The sequence below is a fragment of the Macaca nemestrina genome, chromosome 19, assembly GCF_043159975.1.
Source record: "Macaca nemestrina isolate mMacNem1 chromosome 19, mMacNem.hap1, whole genome shotgun sequence".
Taxonomy (NCBI): domain Eukaryota; kingdom Metazoa; phylum Chordata; class Mammalia; order Primates; family Cercopithecidae; genus Macaca; species Macaca nemestrina.
This window is the reverse complement of record NC_092143.1, coordinates 77,351,541-77,377,286: the sequence shown is the minus strand read 5'-3', so window position 1 is coordinate 77,377,286 and position 25,746 is coordinate 77,351,541. Positions and strand designations below refer to the sequence as shown.

The following is a 25,746-nucleotide window of genomic DNA, read 5'->3' as shown; positions in this document are numbered from 1 at the left end:
TTTTCAAGGAGCCTTTAAAAGTATATGCACAACTCCTAAAGCTGGAAAAAAATGTTATTTTCCCACTGTCTTTATATAAAAGTGAGATTTCACTCAACCTGCTGTTTTTGAAAGAAATAACAATTTCTTTGTTAGCCAAGTCCAACATAGATCTCTTGCCAATGTAGTTTGTTCTTCCCATGGATACTAGCCAAAAAGTATTCCTTGAAATAAAGTCACAATCTGTTAATTAGGAAATCAATTAAAATCACAATCAATTAAATTAGGAAACAGAAGCAATCATTATCACGTAACTAAAGTTAAAAGTATGAGAAAAAAGAAATGATTAAAAATAAACATGATGAAAACACATCACTCAAATTGCCCACTTGTAAAGAAAAGCACTCATCAATGGATCAGATAGTCACATTTACACAAATAAAACTTCCCCCAAATATGTATCAAATACCAAACCATCTCACTCATCACAATACTTTTGTCTACCCACTTAACCATTTTTGTTTTAGTTAAGGAGAGTCTCATTGGCCTTGATCTTGCATCAAATGGATGATCACTGACACAGTAATTTAACATAGATCCCTGATTAAATCTGAAATATACAGGATGAGATGCGTATAGGCTTCTTTTGACCAAAAGGAAATATAATTGCATTCACAACATAGAGTTGACATCAGCAGTAATCAAATAATGACACCAATGCATTTATACAGTTGAAAGGTTTTAACATGTAGAAATAAAATTGTCTTTTAAAGTCTACTGAGGTGTACTTTTTAGAGAATTTCTCAACCTACATTTTAAATCAGAAATGCAGTTACTGAACAAGCTCTCAAAAGGAGTATTTTGAGGATTTAGGGTTATGTATTTTAATGTTTTCTTTTCATGTGCTGCTTGTGTTTCATTTGGAAAATTTTTTAATTTCCCGAGATTTTATAGGCAACTTTGGCCGAAATGGGTGTGTGTATATGTATATATATATATATATATATATACACACACATGACTTATCCTCAAATCGTATCAAGAATGCAATCCCGCTGCTAATCTCTGCTAGCCAACGACTTCAGCCCAGGCTGGTGCAGCCTTCGAGCGTTTCCCACCTCCAGTCAAAGACAATGCAAAGAACCCCAGGCTCACTCATCTAGTCCACCAAAACTTGAAACAACTATCTGCGCCCAGGCAGAAGACGCAGCTGCACGGCGAACCCCCCAAGCCCGGCGCGACTGCGCCGCCCTGGCGGGAGCGGCTCCGGGTACCTGCTGAGCGGGTGGCTGGCGGCGGCCCGGGGCGCGCAGCGCGACTCTGCGTTGGGGGGCTGGGCGCGGGCGTACGAGTGGTAGGCGGTCAGCACCACGCCGCCCGAGTCCTCCACCTCCATCGTCAGCCACACATGTCTCGGCGCCGGCCCCAGAACAAAGACCGGGACCAGCATGGACCGGCGCGCCGGGAGGCTGTCAGCAGCTGGGCAGCGGGGCCGGAGGTGCGACCAGCCGCTCTCTCCCGCGGCTGTCAGTGGCCCCCGGGCAGGCCCGCCCCGCCCCGCCCCGGGCGCGCGAATTCGCAGACGCTGGGAACCACGCCCACGGGCTGGAGTAGGGGCGGGCATTGTGTGTGTGTGTGCGCGCGTGCGTGCGCGCGTGCGTCTGTGTTTGCATGTGTGCCTGTGTGTGAGTGCTTGTGTGCCTGTGTGTGCGCGCGTCTGTGTGTGCCTGTGTGTGCGTGTGTGTGCCTGTTTGTGTGCCTGTGTACGTCTGCACGCCTGTGTGCGTGTGTGTGCGTTTGTGCCTGTGTGCGCGCGCCTTTGTGTGTCCGTGTGTGCGCTTTTGTGTGTCCGTGTGTGTGTGTGTGTGTGTGTAAGCCTTTGGGTGTCCATGTTTGTTCCTGTGTGCGCGTTTGTGCCTCTGTGTGCGCGCCTTTGTGTGTCCGTGTGTGTGCCTGTGTGTTTGCGCCTGTGTGTGCGTGTGCGCGCATGTGTCGGGAGTGCGGGGGGAGGTGTGATCCCCGCTTCTAGGAAACTGGAAACCGGCCAGGATCCTTTGGGGCTCCTGCTAGCGGCTCTAGTAAAGTTTGTTTTTCATTGTTTCTTTTTTTTTCCTTTTCTCACTCCCCCTCCCAGCCCGCTTCCAACTGGAGGCTTATCCTGTGGCTGGGAACATTTCCTGCCTGGCTTCAAGGAGTGAGACTAAGAAACCATACCTCAGGCTGAGGAGAGAGGCGGGGTTTGAAATGTGTGCTCTGGGGAAGAAAAGGAGAAAATGTGACACTCTGTCATTTAAAGCATCCACATCAAAAATTGAAGAACTGGATTACCTTGCTGTTGACTTAGTCAAGTTACAATAAACTTGATTTCCTTTTGGGTCAGGTAATTCCCTCTCATAGCAAGGGAACGCTTCCCTCCCCCACCCTCAATCTCACTACCAGACTCTTACCTCACTCTCACATCCCTTTCCTCCTCCCAGTCATGATCAAATTAACAGATACCGTTTGCAGCTTGTCTGAAAATTAGACTTTATTATTATAGGCCAAATGGATGTTATTTCCAGAAGTTACTGTTGGTGGGGGAGGATGTAGGGACTGGTTCGAGGTAGATAAAAAGGGGCATCATTAGAAATCTTGAGTCTGAAGTATGTCCTTATCCACATAGGACTAATAGCACAAATGGAAAAACGACATTCTTATAGCTGATTAAAAAGTAACCAGAAGTATGCCTAGGAAGAGGCCCACGTGAATGTTTTACTCACATGGACAGCGTTTTATCTGCTGTCTCTTCCACACATCCCTAGGAGCTAGATGAAGTAGAAAGACAAGTTAATCTATCCCTTACTGGAGGGCAACTTGATCATGCTACTTAACATCTCGGAATCTGTGTTGCTGCCTCTGTGAAATGGGGAAAATAACATTCATCTTGTAGGATTAAAGCAACAAGTACCTGTTAGGTTTTCAAGAAATGGGGGTACTCTTTGCTCTTTACATTCATCAAGAAGGGACACATTTATTTTCATTGCACTTTCAGAGTTTGGGAAAACATAAGTTTTTCATCCAAAATGCTTTAAAAAAATGTTTTATTAATTAAACGGTAAGCTAATAATGACTAAATTTACTAACGTGTTAGATGGTGTACATTAGCTGTTTAAACAATTCTGTGAGGTAGGTAGTATTATTATCCCAATTTTATGGATAAAGAAACTTATCAAGCACGAGTGTATGGAAAAGACACATGCAAAGAATGCTTTATTCTCCAAAGTTTTCAGATAAAAAGAGGCATCTGTTTACTTACTGTGCTTTATGCCAATGCATAAAACTAAGATAATACCTTCTTAAAACGTGAAGTTGAAAAACCACTGTAGGTACTGATATGTATCCACAATTCTTCATCTAAAACCTTGGGAACAGATGCATTTCAGAAATTACATCTACTTTTTATTTTTAAATGATAATTTCATGCATGCACCATTTAATATAAAAAACCCTCAGCCCAGTAAATTTGGGACAGTATTGTATATTTAAGTGTATTACTTCTGCAGCAAAGAAAAATGAATATTGACTTTGAGTAGGATAAAGTCTATAGATAGCCTCACATTTGTTCAGGTCAAGTTTATCACCCAATAAATTTTGGCACCAAACTTCATAAAAGCTTGTAATTTTTATCTGATAGTATTTTAGAATTATCATAAGGAATTATAGTAGTGGAACTTTTTCTGGGCATGGGACATTCTTCTTTTATTTTTCTGAACTACAGATTCACAATATGAAATACCTACAGGGTCTTTTCTTATAAACATTTTGACCGTAACACGGCCTCTAGATGCCCCGCATTGCAGTAACGCCTCATCCTGCCAGCCAAGGAGCCCTCCTCCTCTTGTGTATTCACACTGTAGACGCCCTGGTTTCACTTTGGACTCCTCCCTCCAATCGATGATCAAATCTGTCATTTGTTCCTCAAAATATCTGCCAACCATTCTTTGAATTCCCACCGCTAATGTCTTTCCCTCTCGTCACCATCTCCTGACTAGGTGGCCGCAATCTTTCCTTCACAAAGATTACTTTCCATCAGCTTCCTCTTAAGCCCCATCCCCTTTCAAAATGCTGTTTGGGTGATTTTCCTAAAATGCAGAACATCCTCTTCTTCTTTCTCAGAAAGCCCTCGAATGTAACCTACTTGCTACAAATTGAAGTCCAAACTCCTTAGTGTGGCCTCTCCTTAATCTATTTTGATCTCCTAGTACTTCATCACTCCCAAGGCCCTGTGGCCCACTTACACCAGCCTGTCCTGTGATCTTACTTTGTCTTTGCCTCTACCTAGTATTTCTTGTCTGGAAATCATGGAAAACCCTCTATATACCACTATAAAGCCTCTCAGGTGTTCCTAATTCAAAGCAACCCTCCTTCTGCCCTTCTGTGGAAATTGCTCTTACTTTCATTATAACAAATAATTTCATTCGGCCATGTAATTAAAGCACAGTCAGCCAAACACTGTGCTGTGTGCATTCTCCACGCCTGCGCCCAGGGCAGATGTTGCTAACAGATCTTAGCATTTTTTTTCCACTGAGCCCAGATATGGCCATGAAAGCTACCTCAAAATAGAACCCCAAACCAGCAAGATAGCTTTGAGATGAAAACTACTTGCTAACTCAAGATTGTATTACTATTTTCCAGCAAATTCGTGTCTTTTACTAAATTGTAAGCTACTGGAAGGGCGAGGGTCATGTTTTTGTCTTTATAGCCCAGAGCCTGTAGTGTTTTGCAGAGTAGGCATTCAATAAGGAATAGTTGTTGAAAGAATGAACGTACGAATCAATGAGTGAATCAGTGAACGAGATAATACTCTTTAGTGCAGCAGTTTCAACCTTGCAGAGTAGCCAAGTGTAAGGGTCAAAGGGAAACTTCTTTGCCCTCGGAAAGTTCACTGAAAAATTAACTCACAGAAGGCAGATTAATTGGAGAAAAGGCATAAAGATGTATTTCATGTATAAACACAGGAGCCTTCAGAATGAAGACCCAAAAGTATAGGGGAAGTTATCCATTTTTATGCTTAGTTTCAACATAGTATGGAGAGCCATGCAGAAATATGATTGAACAAAAAGAGTATTATCTCATGCTGAGAGACAAGTGGAGAAATCCAGCAAAGCCTGTCTGTCTTGATTCTTCTTGGCCTCTCTGAACATGCATTTCTCCCCTCAGGGTATGCGGCAGGACTCTCTCTAGAATGGGGGGTCTTACAATCTACAGTCAAACAAGTAGGTCAGATAACTTCTTTATGGCCAATTTTTACACAGAACAATGGAGGAAAAGGTGGGGTAATGTTTTCAGGTTTTATGGCTGTCTTTGGGGAAAAAAGGTTCTGGTTTCTGTGACCCACCTTGAAAAAGAGAGATTCTAGTTTCTACAGCTAGAAGATGACACTGGGAGACTAGGAGCAAGAAGGTCAGAAAAGAAAAAAAAACTTTTGCTTCTGAGACTACCCCTAAGACCCTCATTTTGGGGTATTGTTTTCTGAGCCCCAATAGCAAAGCATTATTATAAATGACTTATAAGTCTCTATGGCACTGAAACTGCAAACCAAAAAAAAGTTGATATGTGGCTGGATGCAGTGGTTCACGCCTGTAATCCCAGCACTTTGGGAGGCCAAGGTGGGCAGATCATGAGGTCAAGAGATTGAGATCATCCTGGCCAACATGGTGAAACCCCATCTTTACTAAAAATACAAAAATCAGCTGGGTGTGGTGGCGTGCACCTGTCGTCCCAACTACTTGGGAGGCCGGGGCAGGAGAATCGCTTGAACCTGGGAGGCGGAGTTTGCAGAGAGCCAAGATGGTGCCACTGCACTCCAGCCTGGCAACACAGCAAGACTCTGTCTAAAAAAGAAAAGAAAAGCTGACATGTATGTATTAATATTTTTCAAATATATCTATATGGTGTTGACTTAATAAAATATAACTCTTTTAAGTATTCACAAGTTTTTGGCTTTTAGAAAGATGGCAGAGTGCATATATTGAACATTATAGAATATGCTACGCAGGCTATTTCCATTAGACCTCCAGATCCACTTGCCAACCTCACTACCCTGCTTGGTACCCTGAGTGGCTCACCATGTGGTCTGCATCTATGAACTCCCTTGCCTCTGGCTTCAGGGAGGGTTCACTAAAGAGAGGTACCAGCAGAAGACCTAGAGGGAGGGGAAAGTAAGGTGATGTACTGACTTCCCAGGCTTCTTTGCTATTTTGCTGCACGTGAGATCCTTCTACCTACCACTCCTGACTGCAATCCTCTGCTATGCTGCTTTCTCCAAATTCAGGTAACTCCTGCCTCTATCTGGCCCTCCTGATCCAGGGGTGGTAACAGCTCCTGGTGCATGTAGTACTCCTTCTGCTGTTCTGCAGCACCCCTTATTAAGGATTCCTTCGCTCCAGCCATGCCTTTATAAATAGCCCCTTTAATAAACTCTATTCACCTGGGCTGAGTGTCCCATCTCTTTCTGCCAAGACCCTGACTGATATGTATCCTGCTGCCCCAGGATGTGGGGCAGTGTCCCTCACACTATGAGGGTCAAATACAAATTATAAATAGCCTCATGTCAGTTCAGATGTTTTGTCACTTGAAAAAGTTCAGGCCTAAACAGGTCTTGCGGTCAAATGAGTTATGAAAAAGGATTCAAATTTGAGAATTTCTGAATTTCAAAATTCAGACTTAATAGAGTCTGTTTACATTTCTGGCATTCCAAACAATGCTGGGATCCAGTGTGCTAGGGGATGACAGCACAGGGCTGTGACAGCTGGCCAGACAGTGGAGTAAATGGTGGCCCTGGGGAAGCTAAACTTGAAGGTTGCCCAACACTGGAGAATGGACATGTAGATGGCATTTTCAGTTCATTTGGACTAAGGGCAAAGATAGAGGGAAACTTACAGTTTCCTGTGCTGTCCTACTCTGGATGTCACACAGTGCCCAGCACTGAACTGACAATCGAGAGACGTGGATGTCAGTACCAACTCTGCCACCAGCATGACACCCCAAGAAAGCTGCTGAACTATAGACCTGTTTTTTCACATACAAAAGAAATAAAACAGCCTACATGTATTGAACACTTACCATGTGCCTGGTTCTGTTTAAGGCATCAGAACATCAACTCATGAGAGGCTTGCAGCAGACTGTGAGGTGAGATCAGTATCACTGCTGGCAGCTCCATGTTATAGTTGAAGACACTGGCTGTAGTAACTTCCCAAGGCTACCCATGTCCTACCCAGGCTAGGATGTGGCAATGCTGGGATTCGAACCCAGGAAATCTGGCTCCTGAATTTAGGTCCTTAAGTATTATATTTCTCTTTTATGAAAGGTTTGATGAGATTCAAAATATATTCCTCTTGTAAAATGTAAAGAAACGGGTAGGATTTGATTTATGTTTCTCTATGGTAGCTTTTCATAAACCTATTTAGCATACTGGAGGGTAGATATCACTAGTATGTAATGATGATGATGAAAATAATAAGGAAGGGAGTCACATGTATTTTCAAGGCACAATACTAAGGTAGTTCAAAATTACTAAGGCCGTTCAAAAATTATTGTTTCTTAATATATGTGTGTGTGCATAATTATTGTCATCAACTACTCTTAACAGTGTGTTGAAGGATAATTCAATCTTCCATTCTGCCTTGTAAATTTGTCAGGGGATACATATAAATAAGGCATTAGAGAATAGTGAAATATGTAACCACAAGTGCACAAAGACTGCACTTTCTACATAAACGGGAAGCAGAGTGGTAGACAAAAGAGAGTAAGACAGAGTTGAGTTTGAGCTTGATTATGATTTACTATTTACTGGCTGTGTCACCTTCATTTCTCTCTGTTTCCATTTCCTAATTTTAAAAACAGAGACCAGTAATATCTCCTCCAAGAGTTGATGGGAAGTTAAAATGAGGTCACACCTTTAAGACACCTAGCCCAGTACTAAGCATAGCCTAGATGCTCAGTAGATGTTGGTTCCCTTCTCTGTCTTTCACTCTCCCTTGTCAGCTGTCCTCTGACTCAGCCCGTCTGCAAGTATGATTTGTGTTCAACCCTCAAGAGTAAAGAATCTGGACCCAGGGATTCCAGGGGTTTTTCCCAACCTTTGCTGAGAGATAAGCCACACTCAATTTATGTGATGAAACCTACCTGGGGAGGCCTCACAAACACTGGTCCCCAAGTGCCACCAGCTGCATGGACTATGAAATACAGAGATATTCCAACATATTCAACCCCATCAGGAAAGGCAAGAAAAGAAAACATTTAGGCAAAACCTTAACATGCACAAAAGAAAGGTGCTTCTTGTGGCCTTCGCTGCTTATCTGGTAACATTGCTGCTAGGATAATCATTTCGTACCAGAACAGGAAAACAGCTGCAGCCTCATGAGTCCTTGCAGCCACTGACTGACAATCTCTTAGCAAGGATTGAGGGAACATAGTCACTGGCCCTATCTTGCAGGAAATGAAGGCACAGTTCTTACCTACCAAAGGGAACGTGCGAATTCTGCTTTTAGAACTCCACCTGGCGGGGTGGGGTGGCTCACGTCTATAATCCCAGCACTGTGGGAGGCAAGAGGCAAGAGGATCGCTTGAGCCCAGGAGTTTAAGACCAGCCTGGGCAATGTGTGGAGACCCCATCTCTACAAAAAGTTTAAAAATTAGCTGGCGTGGTGGTGTGTACCCTTAGTCCCAGCCACACAGGAGGCTGAAGTGGGGAGATTGCTTGAGCCTGGGAGGTTAAGGCTGCAATGAGCCGTGATGGCACCACTGCACTCCAGCCAGGGAGACAGAGCAAGACCCTGTCTCAAAGAACAAACAAATAAACGAAACAAACAAAAAACCCTCCATCTTACATACGTTATCAGTGCCCTCAAATCCTCTGGAAAGACTGGTTTAAATTAGAAGGAATGAATACAAAGTTGCATTTATTTTACATAAAGAGAAAATAATGAGACAAGTATTTTAAAAGTATTTTAAAAGGTAGTGTGTAAATCTTTCATCATCATGTCAGTTGGTAAATCTTGATCTGCTACCCTGAAATATTTTTCAAAATGTATTGGCACTACTTGACTTAAACAACTTTATTTTCTGGGTGCTCTGATGATGACACAGAATTTCTAGACTACTCTGGTTTTCCTATTGCTCTCTTAGCACCTATTTTTAGAGAGAAATCAAGGCTAATTTTTCTTCATTAACTGTTTTGGGATCTTTGATCAATCTGGTAATTGGGTTAAGTAGATTAAGTCACCACGAGAGCCAGCCAGCCAGGTCAAGACTTGTGTTATTTATGTGGTTGACATAACTGAGCTACTTAAGTGACTTCTACAGATAAATTGAATCATTATTGATTGGAAATGAATCACTACTAATAGACCCAGGCAGGGTAGAGGAAAGGAACAGACCAGCCATAGCATAAAGTTTTAGTCAAAAAGTACTTCCAATATGGAATATTTCCTGCAATGCCATGTTTTTGCAATAACGTAAGAGCTTTATTCATTCACTCACTCTTCCATGTATCCATCCATCCATACATACATACATACATACATCCACCCATCTGCCCCAATAATTTACAATTGTCACTCATACCTACAATGCTAAGCACCAGGAATATGAAGATGATTAGGAATATGAAAGCACAGACTAACTGGGTCTCTGCAAACGGGGAAGGGGTTGGTATAGGAGGTCATCAAATAACACACTTCCCCGGGGAGGTTATGTTAGAGATGCTCTTAAAAGCTGAATGACAGTTGGCTAGCTCACAAGTAGATGTGTGTGGCTGAGGCTATGTGAGGAAGGGCATTCAAGAGGCAGGTAATAGATGGAAAAAAGGCGCAGAAAAAAAAAAGACAGTGAAGCATGTACAGGGAAACCTTTTTAGTTTAGCTTTGCTGGAGAGTCAAGTGTAAGGGAGAAAACCCCGGAGACAAAGCTGGAGACAGGCAGAGGCCAGGCCCTGGTGCATCTGAATGTCTTGTGAGGAATTTAAACTTTATCCAAGAGTTCACATGGGGAATCCACTGAAGGTGCCAAACAAGGTAGCACCAGAATCAGCTTATGCTTTTAGGCATCCTCCTGGGCTCTGCACCAGCTGGTCTTCAGTCAGCTCTTCTGACCTACATCTCCTAGGCCTCCCAACCTTTTTGGGAGAAGAGCATACAATAAAGTCTGATACAGAAGAAAACCAACTATAAACGACCACATGCTAAGTGCCAAATTGAATCCTAAGACAAAGTCCAAGATGAGATAAATGGAATTTAAATAGCTATTGAAAAGACATTTAGGTTAAAGAATTACACAGGTGTCTTGGAGGGGAAGCTGGGGATAGCACCCTGGCAATCCCCTCTCTCTGTCACTAGCTCATTATTACAGATCAGCTGCCTGCTTTGTTCTGGTTCACCTGGGGAGGGACAGACCACCTGACCTGGCAAGTGATGGGGTGAGCACAGCAGGAGACAGTGAAGGAAGAAGAGGACAGTGAGAGGCTTTGGGACATGCAGTATGCAGGTCTACCAACAAAGAGAAAAGGTTTATTATGATAATTCTTGGGTGGTAAACCAAAGAAACATTTCTGATTAACCAAAACAAAGAACAATGTTTCAGAAAGATCTGAGGAATAGCGCAGGATTGAAGATCAAAATTGAAAGACAACTCTTGGAGCAGGAATGAGAACACAATCTTGCCGGGGTGCTTCTTACAAAATTAACAAATTTTAATTCTTTCTTCTATCCTTGCTTCCTTCTTCTCAGGAAACAGGGTACCCGAATGGCATCAGATTGGCTGTGGTTAGGCCTCCATCTGGTAGCCACTGAGTCTTAAGAGATGTGGTCTTCAGGGACTGCCTTCCCTGCTGTAATTGTAAGACAAGATCACACACCATGAGGGAGAAAGTCTCTAAGTTGACACCTTGGAGATTTCAGGTAGCAAGAATAGATGCCAACAAATTATCAGTATTCACTAGAGAAGGATTTGGTGAAGCCTCAGGGAGGCAGGGCTCGCCTGGAAGCACTGAAAAAAGGCATAATCAGGACGTGGATGGTAAAGATTTCCAGGATCTGGAAAGGGAAGAGGTGCTTGCCGAGGGTGAGATGAAGTGATGCACAGGGAAATAATGCACCTGCTCATTTTGCAGTTTTGCCTTCACAAGGCCCTGAAGAAGGAGAGGGTAACTGCGTGACAAAGTTGATAACTCAAACAAACCTGAGATTTTGTGATGAGAATAGGAAGCTTCAAATCCACATCGGCTAACTCAGGCCTCAAATATGGCTGACTGCATCATTCAATAAGACTTACATGACCTGAACTGAGTCACCTGGATCTGAAGATGTTGAAAGTATAATCTGAAAGTAACAAGGGGTGGTTAAAATGGTGAAAGGCAGGGTTTGGAGCAGGACAGACATAGGAGTTGTGCTGTGTTTGACTGTGAGCAGTTAATCTCTCTGGGACCTGATTTTTCTCATCTGTAAAATGAGATGGTAATACCGATCACACAGAGTTGTTGGCCACGATTTTAAAAGGGTAAGTTGTAAAACTGCTGTGTACACAATGCTAAACAAACATAAGTTCTTTTTAGTACACTATGCAGTCAAGAAATTGTTATTTTACCTTCTACTTTGTTAGCAATACCTATTGGAGGAGATTCCAGGGGAATTCTAGTCACCACTAGTCAGCCAGTAAATATTTTTAATACACTCCAAAGACTATAAATATTTCTACAGAAAAGGTCATGACTGTGTTAACATAAGTCACATTTTGAAACTGGGCAGATTTAGGTAGATAATCAGAAAATGGATGTTTGTCAGTTGAAACATTATTCAGGGATGTACCTAGTTATTACTGATTATCATTCGGCTCAAAAAGTCTTGGAAAGCATGAGTGTCTCAGTGTCACTAGGTCAGGACATTGGCATGGTCCTGAAGAGGACATCTCCTCTCACAGCACTGGCATTCCAGATGAGGCATTTATGAGTGGGGTCTGAGCAGGCTACAGGCACACTCAGTATAGCTTCTGGTACATAGTATACTGGCTTAAAAAAAAACTTCATAAACGAAGGAGCCCTCTCCCACTTAATCCTCTGTTTCTACCTCTGTAAATGTAAAAGGTAACTACAGTACCGTAGTTACTAGGAAATGAAACTACAGGACTGACACTAGAAAATAGAAGTACAGGACTGATACCTTACTGTGGCTTTCTCAAAATATATGAGAACTCAAAAATTATAGGAGAATGTGCCAATGGGTCTCACAACTTGATAATGTGATGATGTGTAAATTGTGCCCATGGAGTTGTGCAATGCAGCCAGTTGGAATGGCTTTGAAGACAGGAGTGTAAGGCGAAATTCGACAGTTGCTGTAGTAATAAAACTTCTATTGGAGGGAGAAGACAATTCTGATCACTGCTCTGGCAATTGCTAGCCAAGAGATCATATACTACTTTTGTCTGTTCGTAATCCCTTCCTTTGGGGAATCCACACTAAAGCAATTTAACCTCTGAGTGAGTCAGAATAATATGATATTGGGAAATACAAAAAAGAAAGCATGTGAATAAACTTGGTAATGTTATTTCATTGCATTTGTATCCCAGAACCCAGAATAGTGTCTGCCGTATGTGGTCTCAAGAAACGTATAATGTATAAACTCATGTTTAGTATGTAAATCAATGAATCAATCAATCAATGAGTGGAGAGCTGCATATAGTATCCTCCCCACCCCCTAGTACTGTAGTTTTATAGTTAGGGAAGTAATTAGGGTGGTTTTTCCATTCAATGGCTGCAGTCAAATGACTCTCCGCAGGAATGCCCCAGCACTGAGCACATTCCTCATTGCCTGGGGACCTGGAGGTGAAAACCAGAAAAGGAGAGGGAAGTAGCTAGTTTGTCCTGTGTCTGCAGAGGATAATATATTCAAAAGAATGGGGCAAGAGCAGAAATAAAAAAAATCATGAATGAAGTAGACTCTAAATGTCTGAAGTTGCCTAGGTAAATTGCTACTAAATTACCTTTTGATTTATATTTCATTTGGATCAGATTTGGGATCTGTAGATAATAGGTATTCATATAATTTAGGAAATGTACCATTTTCTACCATTGGCTATTGAAATAAATTCAGAACAAAGAGATTTTAAATTATTTGAAGCACTGTAGTAAAGGGTATAATAACTCTTGCTCAAATATCTCATCATCTTAGGCCTCTTTTCAGTCACTTCTGGAGAATTTTTTTAAAACAGCCAAGCCTCAAGTGATCATTTAATCCTACATATGATGGTGAAAGAAAGAGACACAATCAAGTTATCAGTTCCAAACTGTGATTCATTATTTCTCTGTATAAAGGAACAAAAGTGTTACTTGCTTTTAGGGAACAAACTATATCATAATTCTTAGTATCCAACTTTCATTCCAAATCCTCAAAACTGTTTGTAAACATAAACTCATTTATTTCCACCTACCAAGCACCATTCAGAAGGAATTCTGATGGCATGAAGTTGTGAAATAATTACAAATATTGGAACCACAACTATTTCCTGAGGGTCCACCAGGGTAAGTATTGTGTCATTTACTCCTTACATTGGAGGCTCATAGGTGTTAAGTTACTTGTCCGGGTTCACAGTGTTAGTCTAGAGGATTAAGAGGCAGCCTGGAGTAGTTAAGTCCCTAGACTCTGGTGCCAGACTACCTGGATTGAATCCCACCTACATCTCTTTTTAGGTCTGTGACCTTGGGCAAGCTAACATCTCCGGGCTTCCGTTTCCCCTGTGCAAAGTGGAGAGGATTCTAAGAGGATGGTAATAATGGGACCTACTTCATAGAGCTGTTGTGAGGACTGGATGAGTCACGTGCTTAGAACAATACAGTGACACCTAAAAGTGCCACGTAAGTGCTAGCTATTGGTATTATTCTTGTGGTTGCAAGTAATGAGAATGCAACTCACACTAGCGTAAGCAACAAAAGAAGAGGTGGCGGCAGTATTTGCTTCAGAAATGCTTTACAACAGAGGTTCCAATGATGCTTTTAGGAACCTCCCCAGTATCTCAGCCTTATTTCCCCTTGGCTTCCAGATATGTCAGATAGGCTTTTTGGTCACAAGGTGGCCACCTGCAGCCCCAGGGATGCATTATATTTACGGAGAAAGAAAAAGTTCTTGCTTTGAAGATATGGCAGAGGTCTCAAGGAAGTGGTCCAGCTTTGGTCTCATATCCATTCTTGAACCCAGGCCATAAGCCAGGCCAGGTCTGGGTCATGTGATAAGCTCTGAGACAGAAGGGCTGGGTTTGCCCAATCCAAACCACATGGCCTGAGGACAGTACCTGTATAAAGGCTCTCAGAGTGATGCCCCAAAAGGAGGGATCAGGTAAAGACCAAACATATATGTAGTAGTCTCATGGCTAGCAAGTGACAGAGCAGAAATAGGAATTGTCCTCTCCCTCCAACAGAAGTTGTATTACTACAACAACTGGCCAATTTCACCTTACAGTCCTGACTTCAAAGTCATTCTAACCAGGTTGCACTGCACAAATCCATGGGCATAATTTACACAGTATCACATTCTCTGGGTTTGAGCCCCACTGGCACTGCTCTCCGATAACTTTTGAGTCCTCACACTTTTTGAGAAAGCCATAGTAAGGTGTCAGTCCTATAGTTTCATTTTCTAGTAACTACAGGACTGTAGTTACAGTTTACATTTACAGATGTAGAAATTGATAGAGTTGTCACAGGTGGAATGGAGAAATGACTAAACCTTTGATGTTCAGATTTTGACTTCCAAGATAAGCTCTTGAAGAACATTCCAGAAACATTAGTCAAGAAAATTGGGCTTTCAATAACCAGAGCTCAGCACTTGAGATTTTCTAAATTCTAAAAACTTCCCATTAAGCCAGGCACTATGGTAGGCACTTGTAGTCCCAGCTACTCAGGAGGCTGAGGTGGGAGGATCTCTTGAGCCCAGTAGTTCGAGGCCAGCGTAGGCAACATATCCCCCAGACCCCAACTCAAAAAGAAAAAGCAAAAAAAACAAAAAACCAAAAAACGCAACAACAACAAACCTTCCCATTAATATCTAGAACCAAACTTTTTATCCACCACGAGAAAGGCTTCAGACAGTGATGTCAAGATCACACCACTGCACTCCAGCCTAGGTGACAGAGAGAGACTCTGTCTCAAAAAACAACAACAACAACAACAAAAAACCAACCAACCAAACAAACAAACAAAAAACCAGACAGTGATGTAAAGAGAAGGACAGTGTTGCTGCCACATCTTGGGGAGATGGCAAAGAGAGGAGTAAAGGATACTTTGGGGGTGTGTGTTAGAGGAATAGGAGCTGTCAAATCTGCCCCTTCCTGGGTTGCACGGTAATATGAGCAATAGGTTTGAGGGCCTGAGGCTGGAGAAGTTTATATGCCATGCCCACCTGAAACTCTGGGATGAGGTAACCCTGCAGAGACCCTAAGATGGACTGCACCTCCTGGAATCCTTCATAAATGCACAGACAGGATACAGAATTTCCCAGGGCCCCCAGCAAGAACTGACTGACAAACTCTCTGAGGAATCACTATTGTCCAAGATGAAATGACCTTGTGGCTGATGGTCTCAGGATTTCATTGCCCAAGCCAGGAGTCAAAGAGTAGTTCTAGCCAGGCCACGGGAGATCCCTAGTGGGGACTCCAGTGAGCAGTGGGAAATGTTGGAGTTCCTAAGGAGCACTGCTTACGCTAATAGAGGGAACAAGTAGCTCCATGAGCAGTGGGGGCAGTGGGGACAGAGCCCCCTACCCACCAAAAGCTAAAGCAGATGAGCAAAGTCTAGAGGACGGCATCATCCTCACAATGTCACATAATGTCCCCTGTGCCCAGGTACAACCTCAGGAGATCAAGCAGAAGACAAGAACCCACCACAGGGGAGAAGAACTATGATAGAAACTTGGAACTTTGATGAGCTTAAATGCAAACTGAATCAGTTCCTGAAAAAGCCTGCTTTAAATCGGAAGAGACTGAGCGTCTTTGAAGTGATAGTCCTAGAGCTAAGTTGAGTTCAAGGACAGATGAATATAGCTGTACTGTTAATACATCTGATTTGTGACTATATTAGAAAGGTGAAACCTATTGGGTGAAGATAAATAAGATACATAAAATAAGAGAAATTAAAAAATAGGATAAAATCTAGCAGTGTGTTATAAGGTGAGGCTATGGAAGCCAGAAGTTTCTATCTTACAAGTTTTGCATATGATTGGTATTGACATTTTAATGAATAAATACATTTCATGCTTATAAATTGGGCCTATGGGGCTAAAATGAGAGTAGATGAAGCCTAGGGCCAGAGGTGCTAATGTCCTACTTCAGAAATGTGATGCCAATTGAGAAAAACAGAGTAGAGTGGGATGAAAGCCCAGAAAAGGGCAATCTAATTAAGCAGAGAATGAGGCTTTATGAAAAGAAATATCAAGATGATAAATCAATCAAGAAATGCAAATTTTAAGAGGGTACAGATTGAACTCTATCAGTTAAAATATATATTAAAAGAGTCAGCAGCCATTATTCAATCCCACTCAAAAAAAACTAAAAAGTGAGTTGGATGACTCAGAGGTTTGACTCATTGTGCCAATTTTTTTTGGGCCCAGTAAAATGCACATGATTTCAGAAGTGGCACAATTCCAGGTATTTGTATGTATTGCATGTGCTACAGGGGTGGGCAGGGTTTGCGTTTACCGGTATTGCCCAATAAATGTCCCAGCAATAGGGCATCTGTTTTCAGAACAGACACCAGTCAAGATGAGGTTTTCCTCCAAAACGTTTTAAAACAAGATACTGAGAGAACCCAGATGCAGTGGTGGAAGAATACTCATTCCCCAGTGAAACCACAGTACAGGGAAACTGTCCACGTGGAGCATTCATAGAAAAGACTCAAAGAGCTACAAACTGCCACAGCCTCCCCTTGCACAGACAAGGCTCAGGACTCAGAGTAGGCTTTGGGCAAATGTTGAAGAAACGGATTGATTTTGTACCAGAGACTTTGAACCAAGAAGCAGACATCCCAGGACAGGGCAGATTCTGAGTTATGGCAGCAATGTGGGAGCATGCAGCAGAAAAAGGGGCTGGAGCCAGCAATAAATCACAATGGATAAAGCATTGTCATCAGTTCCTCAGTGAGGAAGAAACAGATAGCTGCACGAAACATTCTCTGCCTCCTTTATAGTTAATTTTCCATGTACTAAATCATATGGAGACCTTATTATAAGTATGGGTTTAGTCATCCTCAATAAATGCTTTTGATGCTTCCATAAACATCCAAGTTAAATATCCCTCTCTACCTGTATTCTGACTGGTTATTAAAATCAAGTGTCTGGTAAAGAAGCACTTGCAGGATTCTTCTCTTTTTGATGAGTACACTAAATGGGCTATATTTACTTATGCCTCTAACGCTCCCATTCCCTATCATCTTTCCAAGTGTGCAGTCTCACAGTGGTTCTGAATCTCCTGCGTACCTAGGCTGGGGATGTGACTTCCTCCACATACTGCTCCTATACAGGTCAGCCTAGAAGCTCCCCATAGTTGTGCCAGTACTGTGCTGAAGCTGAGTCGTACAGGCTCTGAAGAGCTGTTTGTTTTGTTTTAACTCTTAGAGAGGACATTTATCTCTTTATTGAAGAAATATGTACTTTCTGAACTCCGCCTATTGGCCCTTGTTGCTTTTCATAGTTTAAAGAGAGCTTGGCTTCAAAACTGCTACAGAAAAGAGAAAGCAGTAATAATCAATTTATTTTCTTTACAATTAAAAGTGTTTTTAAGGATGAATATGCACATATCACATTATCTGTGCTAACCAAGAAAATCAGTGTGTTGGACCAAAACTTACTAGCGGTGGTTTTGAAATTATTTTCACACATTTGAAAAAAATTTAAGTTTGTGATGTTTACAAGAAAATGATACCTTTTTTTTCTTTTTACCTTCTAAGAGAACAATATAGCTCAATGGTTAAGGGCACAGACAGAAGAACCAGAGTACCTGCATTTGAAACCCCAAACTGCAACCTACTAGCTCTATTAGTTGTTTAGTAACCTCTCTGTACTTTAGTTTCCTGACCTGTGAAATGAGCATAATAATTGAATCTATTGCCTTGAGTTGTTGTGATAATTAGGCTGGTTAATATATCTGAAGTATTTAAAACAGTGCTTGGCACACAGTGAGTGCTGTATAAGGTTTGACATTTTAATGACTACTACACCACCACCATCGCCACCACCACTACAATTGCTGCTGCTGCACCCGCACAATGTAGCGAATTCACGGACCTCGAGTTAGTAAAAGTAAACTGTGAAAAGAATCCTGAGCTTAGATTCACTCTGGTGCAGAAAAAATTAACTTACCAGCAATCACACAACTTCCATATTAAAATTGAAAGCAGACATTACATCTCCTGTAAATATATTCTATTGTTAAGTTGAATGGCTTCTTTCTGAGCTATTGTACTTGAATACCTATCTTAGTTAATTAAGCAGTCGTCAATTTCCAGATGCTATATGATTCTTTCATGAAAAAGAATGCTTTTCTTGGTTGAACACAGAGGCCTGTAATCCCAGTACTGTGGGAGGCCAAGGCAGGAGGATTGCTTGAGGCCAGTTCAAGACTAACCTGGGCAACACAGATCCTGTCTGTAAAAAAAAGAAGTCAGCCAAGCCTGATGGTGCATGCCTGTAGTTGCAGCTACTTAGGAGGCCAAGGCAAGAGGGTGACTTGAGCCCAGGAGTTTGAGGCCTCAGTGAGCTATGATTGTTCCAGTGCACCCCAGCCTGGGTGATACAGTCCCTGTCTCTAAAAAAAAAAAAAAAAAAAAAAAAAAAAAGAAGAAGAAGAATATTTTTCTCCTATTACAGGTGTATTGTCCAACATGGCAGCCACTAGGCACATGTGTCTACTAAGCATTAGACGTGTAACTAATGCATATTGAAATATGCTGTACGTGTAAAAGCACATGCCAGATTTGAAACATTTCATTTGAAAATAAGATAAAAATGCACCATTAAAAAATTTCCATTGGTTACAGGTTTAAATTATAACATTTTTGATATATTGAGTTGAATAAAATGTTTAAATTAATCTCACCAGCTTCTTTTTATTTATTTTAATGTTTCTAGAAAACTTAAAATTATATATGTTGCTTGCGTTATATTTCTGTTGGACAGAGCTACTTTATACAAGACAACTCTTCATTTCCAACTTTGAAAGCTGAAAACACTGTTCCATTTAATGAGTCTGGAAGTGTTCTTTGCCTCAGTTAGGGGCACCATCATCCACCTAGTCATCCAAGCCAGAAATCTGAAAGGTGTTGTTGACTTTTTCCTCTTCCTGTATTCCCCACTCAATAACAGTGACTCATTTTCAAATCTGTTTGTCTCCATCTCTTCTACCAGTGCAGGCCTCACCGTTCAGATGTAGATGTTACAAAAGCCTTCACACCAGTCTTCTTGGTTACCAGTCTTGGCCCCCCCAAATCCTACCCCTACATTTCTGCTAGAGTAATATATCTAAACCACAAGTCAGATCATGCCACTCCACTGGGAAAAGCCCTTCCATTGGTACTTATTACCAAGCTCACTAGTATAACACGCCAGTCTCCCTGCTCCCCAGCTTGGACAGTGATTACTCATTAGCTTCATCTTATCTCCTTTTATACTCTGTCTTTTGAAGTGATATAAAGAAATTCTTAAGTATGCATATTTTACTGGGTGCTGGGTTGCAATGGGGGTTGGGGAATAGAAGAGAATGAAGAGGAAGCCCTGAACAGCGGTATGAAATTATCACTTACTATATGCATTAACTCATTAGTAATTTTTTTTTTTTTTAAGATGGAATCTCACTCTGTCACCCTGGCAGGAGTGCAGTGGCACAATCTAAGCTCACTGAAACCTTTGCCTCCCAGGTTCAAGTGATTCTCCTGCCTCAGCCTCCCAAGTAGCTGGGATTACAGGTGCCCACCACCACACGCGGCTAATTTTTGTAGCTTTGGTACAGGTGGAGTTTCACCATGTTGGCCAGGCTGGTCTTGAATTCCAGACCTCAAGTGATCTGCCCACCTTGGACTCTCAAAGTGCTGGAATTACAGGCATCAGCCACTGCACCCAGCCTTAATTTTTTTGAATGAGATATAAAACACAGATTCAACATCGTACTGGATGTCCTGGCCAAGGCATTAAAACAAAGATGGAGACAATCTGTATGCTTGTATCAGATACATCTTACTATAGCTCCTCTAATATCTTCAGAACCATGGCCTCCTATACCTATAGAAGAGGAAAATTATACCTAAGTTATCAAGTTGCTATGATTAGTAAATGAAATCATATATAAAAAGAGTTTAACTTAGTGCCTGGGATATAATATATATTTAATTCACAATTACTGTTGAAAAATAAACTGAGGCACATGAAAATATTAAAGAGTAAGCAAATAGCAATGCTTGAAGCAGACAACTCCAGACCACAAGCAGTTCAGGACTGTTCAGGGAAGGCTTTTTTTTGATAGGGTGAACTCAGAAGCAAAGGCAAATAAAATATTTGATTGGTTAAAGTAAAGCAGTAGTCTTCTTTGGATCATTCCAGTGGAAATTTCCTGTTAGAGGTTGGTTGGTGGTTTCTGACTAACGATTAAGCTTAAGTTTCCGTTTACGGTGTACACTGTGTTGGGTTTTGCTTTGCTTAGGCAAGTCCCTACGGCACTGGAGCCGCTTCAGTGAAATGGCCTCCCAGTTAATTATTTTAACATCACTTTCTAGCTTTTGGCTCACACCTCACCTTCACCAACCCTACCTCCATCATCAGATATCTTTAGGTGGCAGCCTAGGAGGTGAACATTTAAAAAACAATGGATAGTTTAAGCAAGAGATCACTTGCAAAACCTTTATCCAGATCACAGACCACCGACTACTGGGGAGCTTAAATAGATGTTATTGCAAGGAAAAACCTTATTTGCTGAGAATAATGCAGACAGAAAAGAGCCAAGGAGGCAAAGTGAGTAATAATTAGGAAAAAAAGAAAAAACACTTTATGTCTGCTTTCCTGACAAATTAAACAAATAATAAGAAGAAACCATGTGATGGCCATTACTTATCACTATATTTCAAAAATTATATATCACAACATATGGGGACATATTGGAGGATTTCACTTATCATTAACACGAAAACTTCATCTTGTTGAAAGATAATTTTTTTCTGGCTGACATTCTCAATAGCTGTCCTGCTCAAAAACTAACTTCACTGTCTCTAGTGAATTCTAGAAATTAAAGTGTGATTATATATTGACTGACTTAAACATTTATGTAAAAACCAGTAATTATGAAAACATCATTGGCTCCTTGATGAAAATTGCCATTTTCATTTGAATAATTCCTAAATTGTTTTCCTTCAGGGGTGGAGAGTTAAAATTTTTAATCTTTAGGATCAAAATAAATTTTTAACAATCATCATCCTTGTGACTTAATAAGATTTGTACTCAGACTGATGGATTATTTGAAACAGATCATCAATAATTATTTGTAATATTACCAAAATTAAGATTCATTTACACAACTGAATTTCTCCATTCCATGATAGTCAAAAACAAATATTCTCATATACTGTTTAATAAGCTGTCACTATTTATGGAATCTGCAAGTCTGAAGAATATTTAGAACCCATCAGGCCAGGTGCAGTGGCTCATGCCTGTGTCCCAGCACTTTGGGAGGCCTAGGCGGGTAGATACCTGAGGTCAGAAGTTCAAGACCAGCCTGACCAACATGGTGAAACCCCATCTCTACTAAATAAAAAAAAATTTAGCCAGGCATGGGAGCACATGCGTGTAATCCCAGGTACTTGGGAGGCTAAGACGGGAGAACCGCTTGAACCTGGGAGGCGGAGATTGCAGCAAGTCGAGATTGTGCCATCGCATGCCAGCCTGGGCAACAGGAGCAAAACTCCATCTCGAAAAAAAAAAAAACCCCACCTAATCCACCTTCAGACTCAATTTAGCCATTTCATTCAATTCATCAAGAGATTTTTCCCTTTTGTTCTCAGATCTAATACATCAGACTTTCATCTAATGCTTGCACAGCCTTTATGCTTCCTATAACTTGAACTAACAGCATGACACTACTGACTAAATTACCTAAGAGGATGATTTCCAAAGTCAGAATTCCCCACTTTGGGAGAGTTCTGGCACAGGATGGGACTTACTCATAACTGCATGAAGATTACCCAAATTTCTGGAAGATTTAGCATTTACTGTTCCCACTTGGGCAAGGCAAAAATGAGATCATTCTTCTCTGATTCCCAGAACTCTTGTTTTTCAATAAAAAAGGTCAAGAGGATTCTGATCCAAAATTTATTTCTATAAAATTATAGAAATCATGTTATTTCTATAAAATTATATAAGTGGTAACAGCCATACTAGAAGTCTTAGCTTTTTGAGGTACTAAAATAGAGACAATGATGTTACTTTGACTTTTGTCTTTACTTTGTAGACGTTGCTGTACTTCTAACACCTTATATCCCCACTTGCTCTCCCACCCCAATCCTTTAATTAAAGCATTGGTAAGCCATGGCACATGGGCCAAATTCAGACTGCCACCTGTTTTTGTAAATAAAGTTTTATTGGAACTTAGCCACACTCATTTGTTTACATATTATCTGTGGCTGCTTTCATGGTACAGTAGCAAAACTGCATTAATTGTGACTGAAATCGTACGATCTGCAAGCTTAACGTATTCCAGTCTGAACATTTAAGAAAAAGTTTCCTGGCCCTTGTTATAGGAGTTATCTCTGAGTCCTCCTATCCCTTCCTCCCTGAAACGCACCTGGGGTGGATGAGCCAGACAAAGGAATTCTTCCACCTTTTCAAGAACATGGCAAGTACTTTCATGCCATGCAAATGCTGCCCTTTGCTAGAAATACCCTCCTTCCTCACCTTCACTTTGTTCCTACTCATCCTTTAAAATCCAACTATAGTGTTATTTCGCTTGAGAGTCTTTGACTATCTCATGGATAACACTCTTTTGTATCATCTTACTACATAAATGCGTTTATCAGATTGTATCCCACCACCACACACACACAAGTTTAAACAGGAAGATACCCATTGTATAAAAGTCAAAATATGGGAAAAATATTTTCTGCAAGCCCAAATCAAAAGAATACTGGAGTGGCTATCAGACAAAGTAGACTTCAGAACAGGGAATATTTCCCAAGAATAAAGGATACTTACAATAATACAAAGATTAGCTGGGTACAGTGGCATATGTCTGTAGTCTCAGCTACTTGGGAGGATGAGGTGGTAGGATCGCTTGAGCCCTGGAGTTTGAGACCAGCTGGGGCAACATAGCAAGGCCCTGTCTCCCTTCCTCTTTCTCTCACACACACTCACATATGTTTTTGAGTGTGTATATATACACACACACACATATATATATACACACACACTGATTAGATATATAAACTGATTATATGTAATTATATATAATATCTACTGATTATATATTATATATAATTATATATATAAGATATATGATCAGTTAATAGATATATATGTAATTTTATATATATAAAATCAGTTAATCAAGAGGACATTATCCTAAATGCATATGCACCTAATAATCAAGCTTCAAAATACATAGAACTGAAAGGATAAATATATAAGTCCACAATTACAGTTGGAGACTTTAAACACTTGTCTTTCAGTAATTTACTGAACAAGACCAAATTTAGTAATGATATAAAACACTTGAACAACACAATTAACCAATCTGACCTAACTGACTTTGGGGAATACTGCTTTCAAAATAGCAGAACACATGTTTTTGGAAAGTGTACATGGATCAGTCACCAAAATAGAACATATTCTGAGCTATAAAACAAGCAAGCAATGTATTTAAAAGGATTGAAATCATATCAAACATGTTCTCTTACTACAACTGAATTAAATTACAAATCAATAACAAAAAACAATTTGGCAAACCACCACGTATTTGTAAATTGAACAAAACACTTCTAAGAAGTGTTTCTTCTAAGAAGAAATCTCAATGGAAAGTTAAAAATATTTAACCAAATGAAATGGAAAATACGACTTATCAATTTGTGGTATACAGATGTACTTACAAGGAATTTTAGAGCATTAAGTGCTTATAATTGATAAAATGTCTCAAATCAATTATCTAAACTTTCACCTTAAAAAACTAGAAAAAGAAGAGAAAACTCAATATAAAATAAGCAGAAGAATGAAAATAACAACGAGCAGAAATAAAACTAGAAAAATAAGATTGGGCCAGGCAATGTTGGCTCATTCCTGTACTCTCAACACTTTGGGAGGACAAGATGGGAGGCTCACTTGAGGCCAGTTCAGGACCAGCCTGGGCAATATAGTGTGACTCTGCCTCTACAAAAACAAATGAACAAACAAACACAAGAGTGACAAATAAATGAAACCAAACGTTGGTTCTTTTGTGAAAATCAATAAAACTGACCATTTCCCAGATCATAAGAATAAAAGAGAGAAGACATAAATATGAATATAATGAATGAAAGAGGAAATACAGATCATACAAACATTTAAGTCATAATAAAATAATATCAGGAATAGGCCAGGCGCAGTGGTTCACGCCCGTAATCCTAGCACTTTGGGAGGTTGAGGTGGGCAGATTGCCTGAGGTCAGGAGTTCGAGACCAGCCTGGCCAACATGGTGAAATCTTGTCTCTACTAAAAATACAGATATTATCTGGGCATGGTGGTGAGTGCCACCAGCTACTTAGGAGGCTGAGGGAGGAGAATCGCTTGAACCCAGGAGGCGAAAATTGCAGTGAGCTGAGAGCATGCCATTGCATTCTAGCCTGGTTATAAGAGCGAAACTTCATTAAAAAAAAATTATATATATATATATATATACACATATATATACATAGATCAGGAATATTTTCATGTAACAGGTTTGATAGCTTAGATGAAATGGAAAAATTCCTTGTGAGACAAAAACTAGCTCACTAAGGAAGCAATCAATAACCCAATTAGTCCTATATTTATTAAAGACATTATACTGATAGGTAAAATCCTTCCAACATAGAAATCCCTAGGCCCAGATAGTTTCATAAGTGGATTCTACCGAACATTAAAAAATATTGCCAACTCAAAACAAACATCCAGAAAACAGAAGATATAAAACTTTTCAATATATTTTTGTGATATCTGCTTTACTAGAAAGGAAAACCAGGAAAAAACACACAAGTAAAGGAAATTATATGATGACTTCCCTATGAACACAGCCACAGATATCTTTAACAAAATTTTATCAAATTAAATCCAGCAATACATAAAAGGGATAATACATTACTACTACATGGATTTCATCCCAGGGATTTAAGATTAGCTTAACATTAAAAGATTAGTTTAACTCACTACATTAAATGTTAAAAAGGAAAGCCATATAAGCATCTCAGTAGGTTCATGTGAAGTATTTGACAAAATTTGACAGTTCAATTTGACAATTCAATTTAACAGTTGGATTCATATTAAATGCCACATCCAATTTTTTTTTTTTTTTTTTAGACATGATCTCACTCTGTCATCCAGGCTGGAGTGCAGTGGCGCAGTCTCAGCTCACTGCAGCCTCCACCTCCTGAGTTCAAGCAATTCTCATGCCTTAGCCTTCTGAGTAGCTGAGACTGCAGGTGTGTGCCACCATGGTCAGCTAAATTTTGTATGTTTAGTACAGATAGGGTTTCACCATATTGCCCAGGCT

The 25,746-nt window shown here is 40.5% G+C and overlaps 1 protein-coding gene and 1 long non-coding RNA gene across 4 annotated transcripts in view; one reads left to right on the top strand and one right to left on the bottom strand.

The window, feature by feature from the left end:
- The window catches only part of LOC105478855 (Rho GTPase activating protein 28), a 240,371-nt gene that overhangs the window by 192,708 nt on the left and 21,917 nt on the right, over positions 1–25,746 (bottom strand). Inside the window, exon 1 of one of the 3 annotated variants that reach the window (XM_011736556.3) lies at positions 1,254–1,435. The exons of the other annotated variants lie outside the window; for them this stretch is intronic. Within the exon in view, the coding sequence (XP_011734858.2) occupies positions 1,254–1,429 (176 nt within the window). The 5' untranslated portion in view covers positions 1,430–1,435. Of the gene's footprint in view, positions 1–1,253; positions 1,436–25,746 lie in introns of those variants that run through there. 3 annotated transcript variants of the gene reach the window in all.
- LOC112426134 (uncharacterized) lies at positions 1,335–2,355 on the top strand. Its single transcript, XR_003017411.2, has 2 exons — positions 1,335–1,477; positions 2,114–2,355. It is a non-coding gene; the product is annotated as an uncharacterized lncRNA (long non-coding RNA).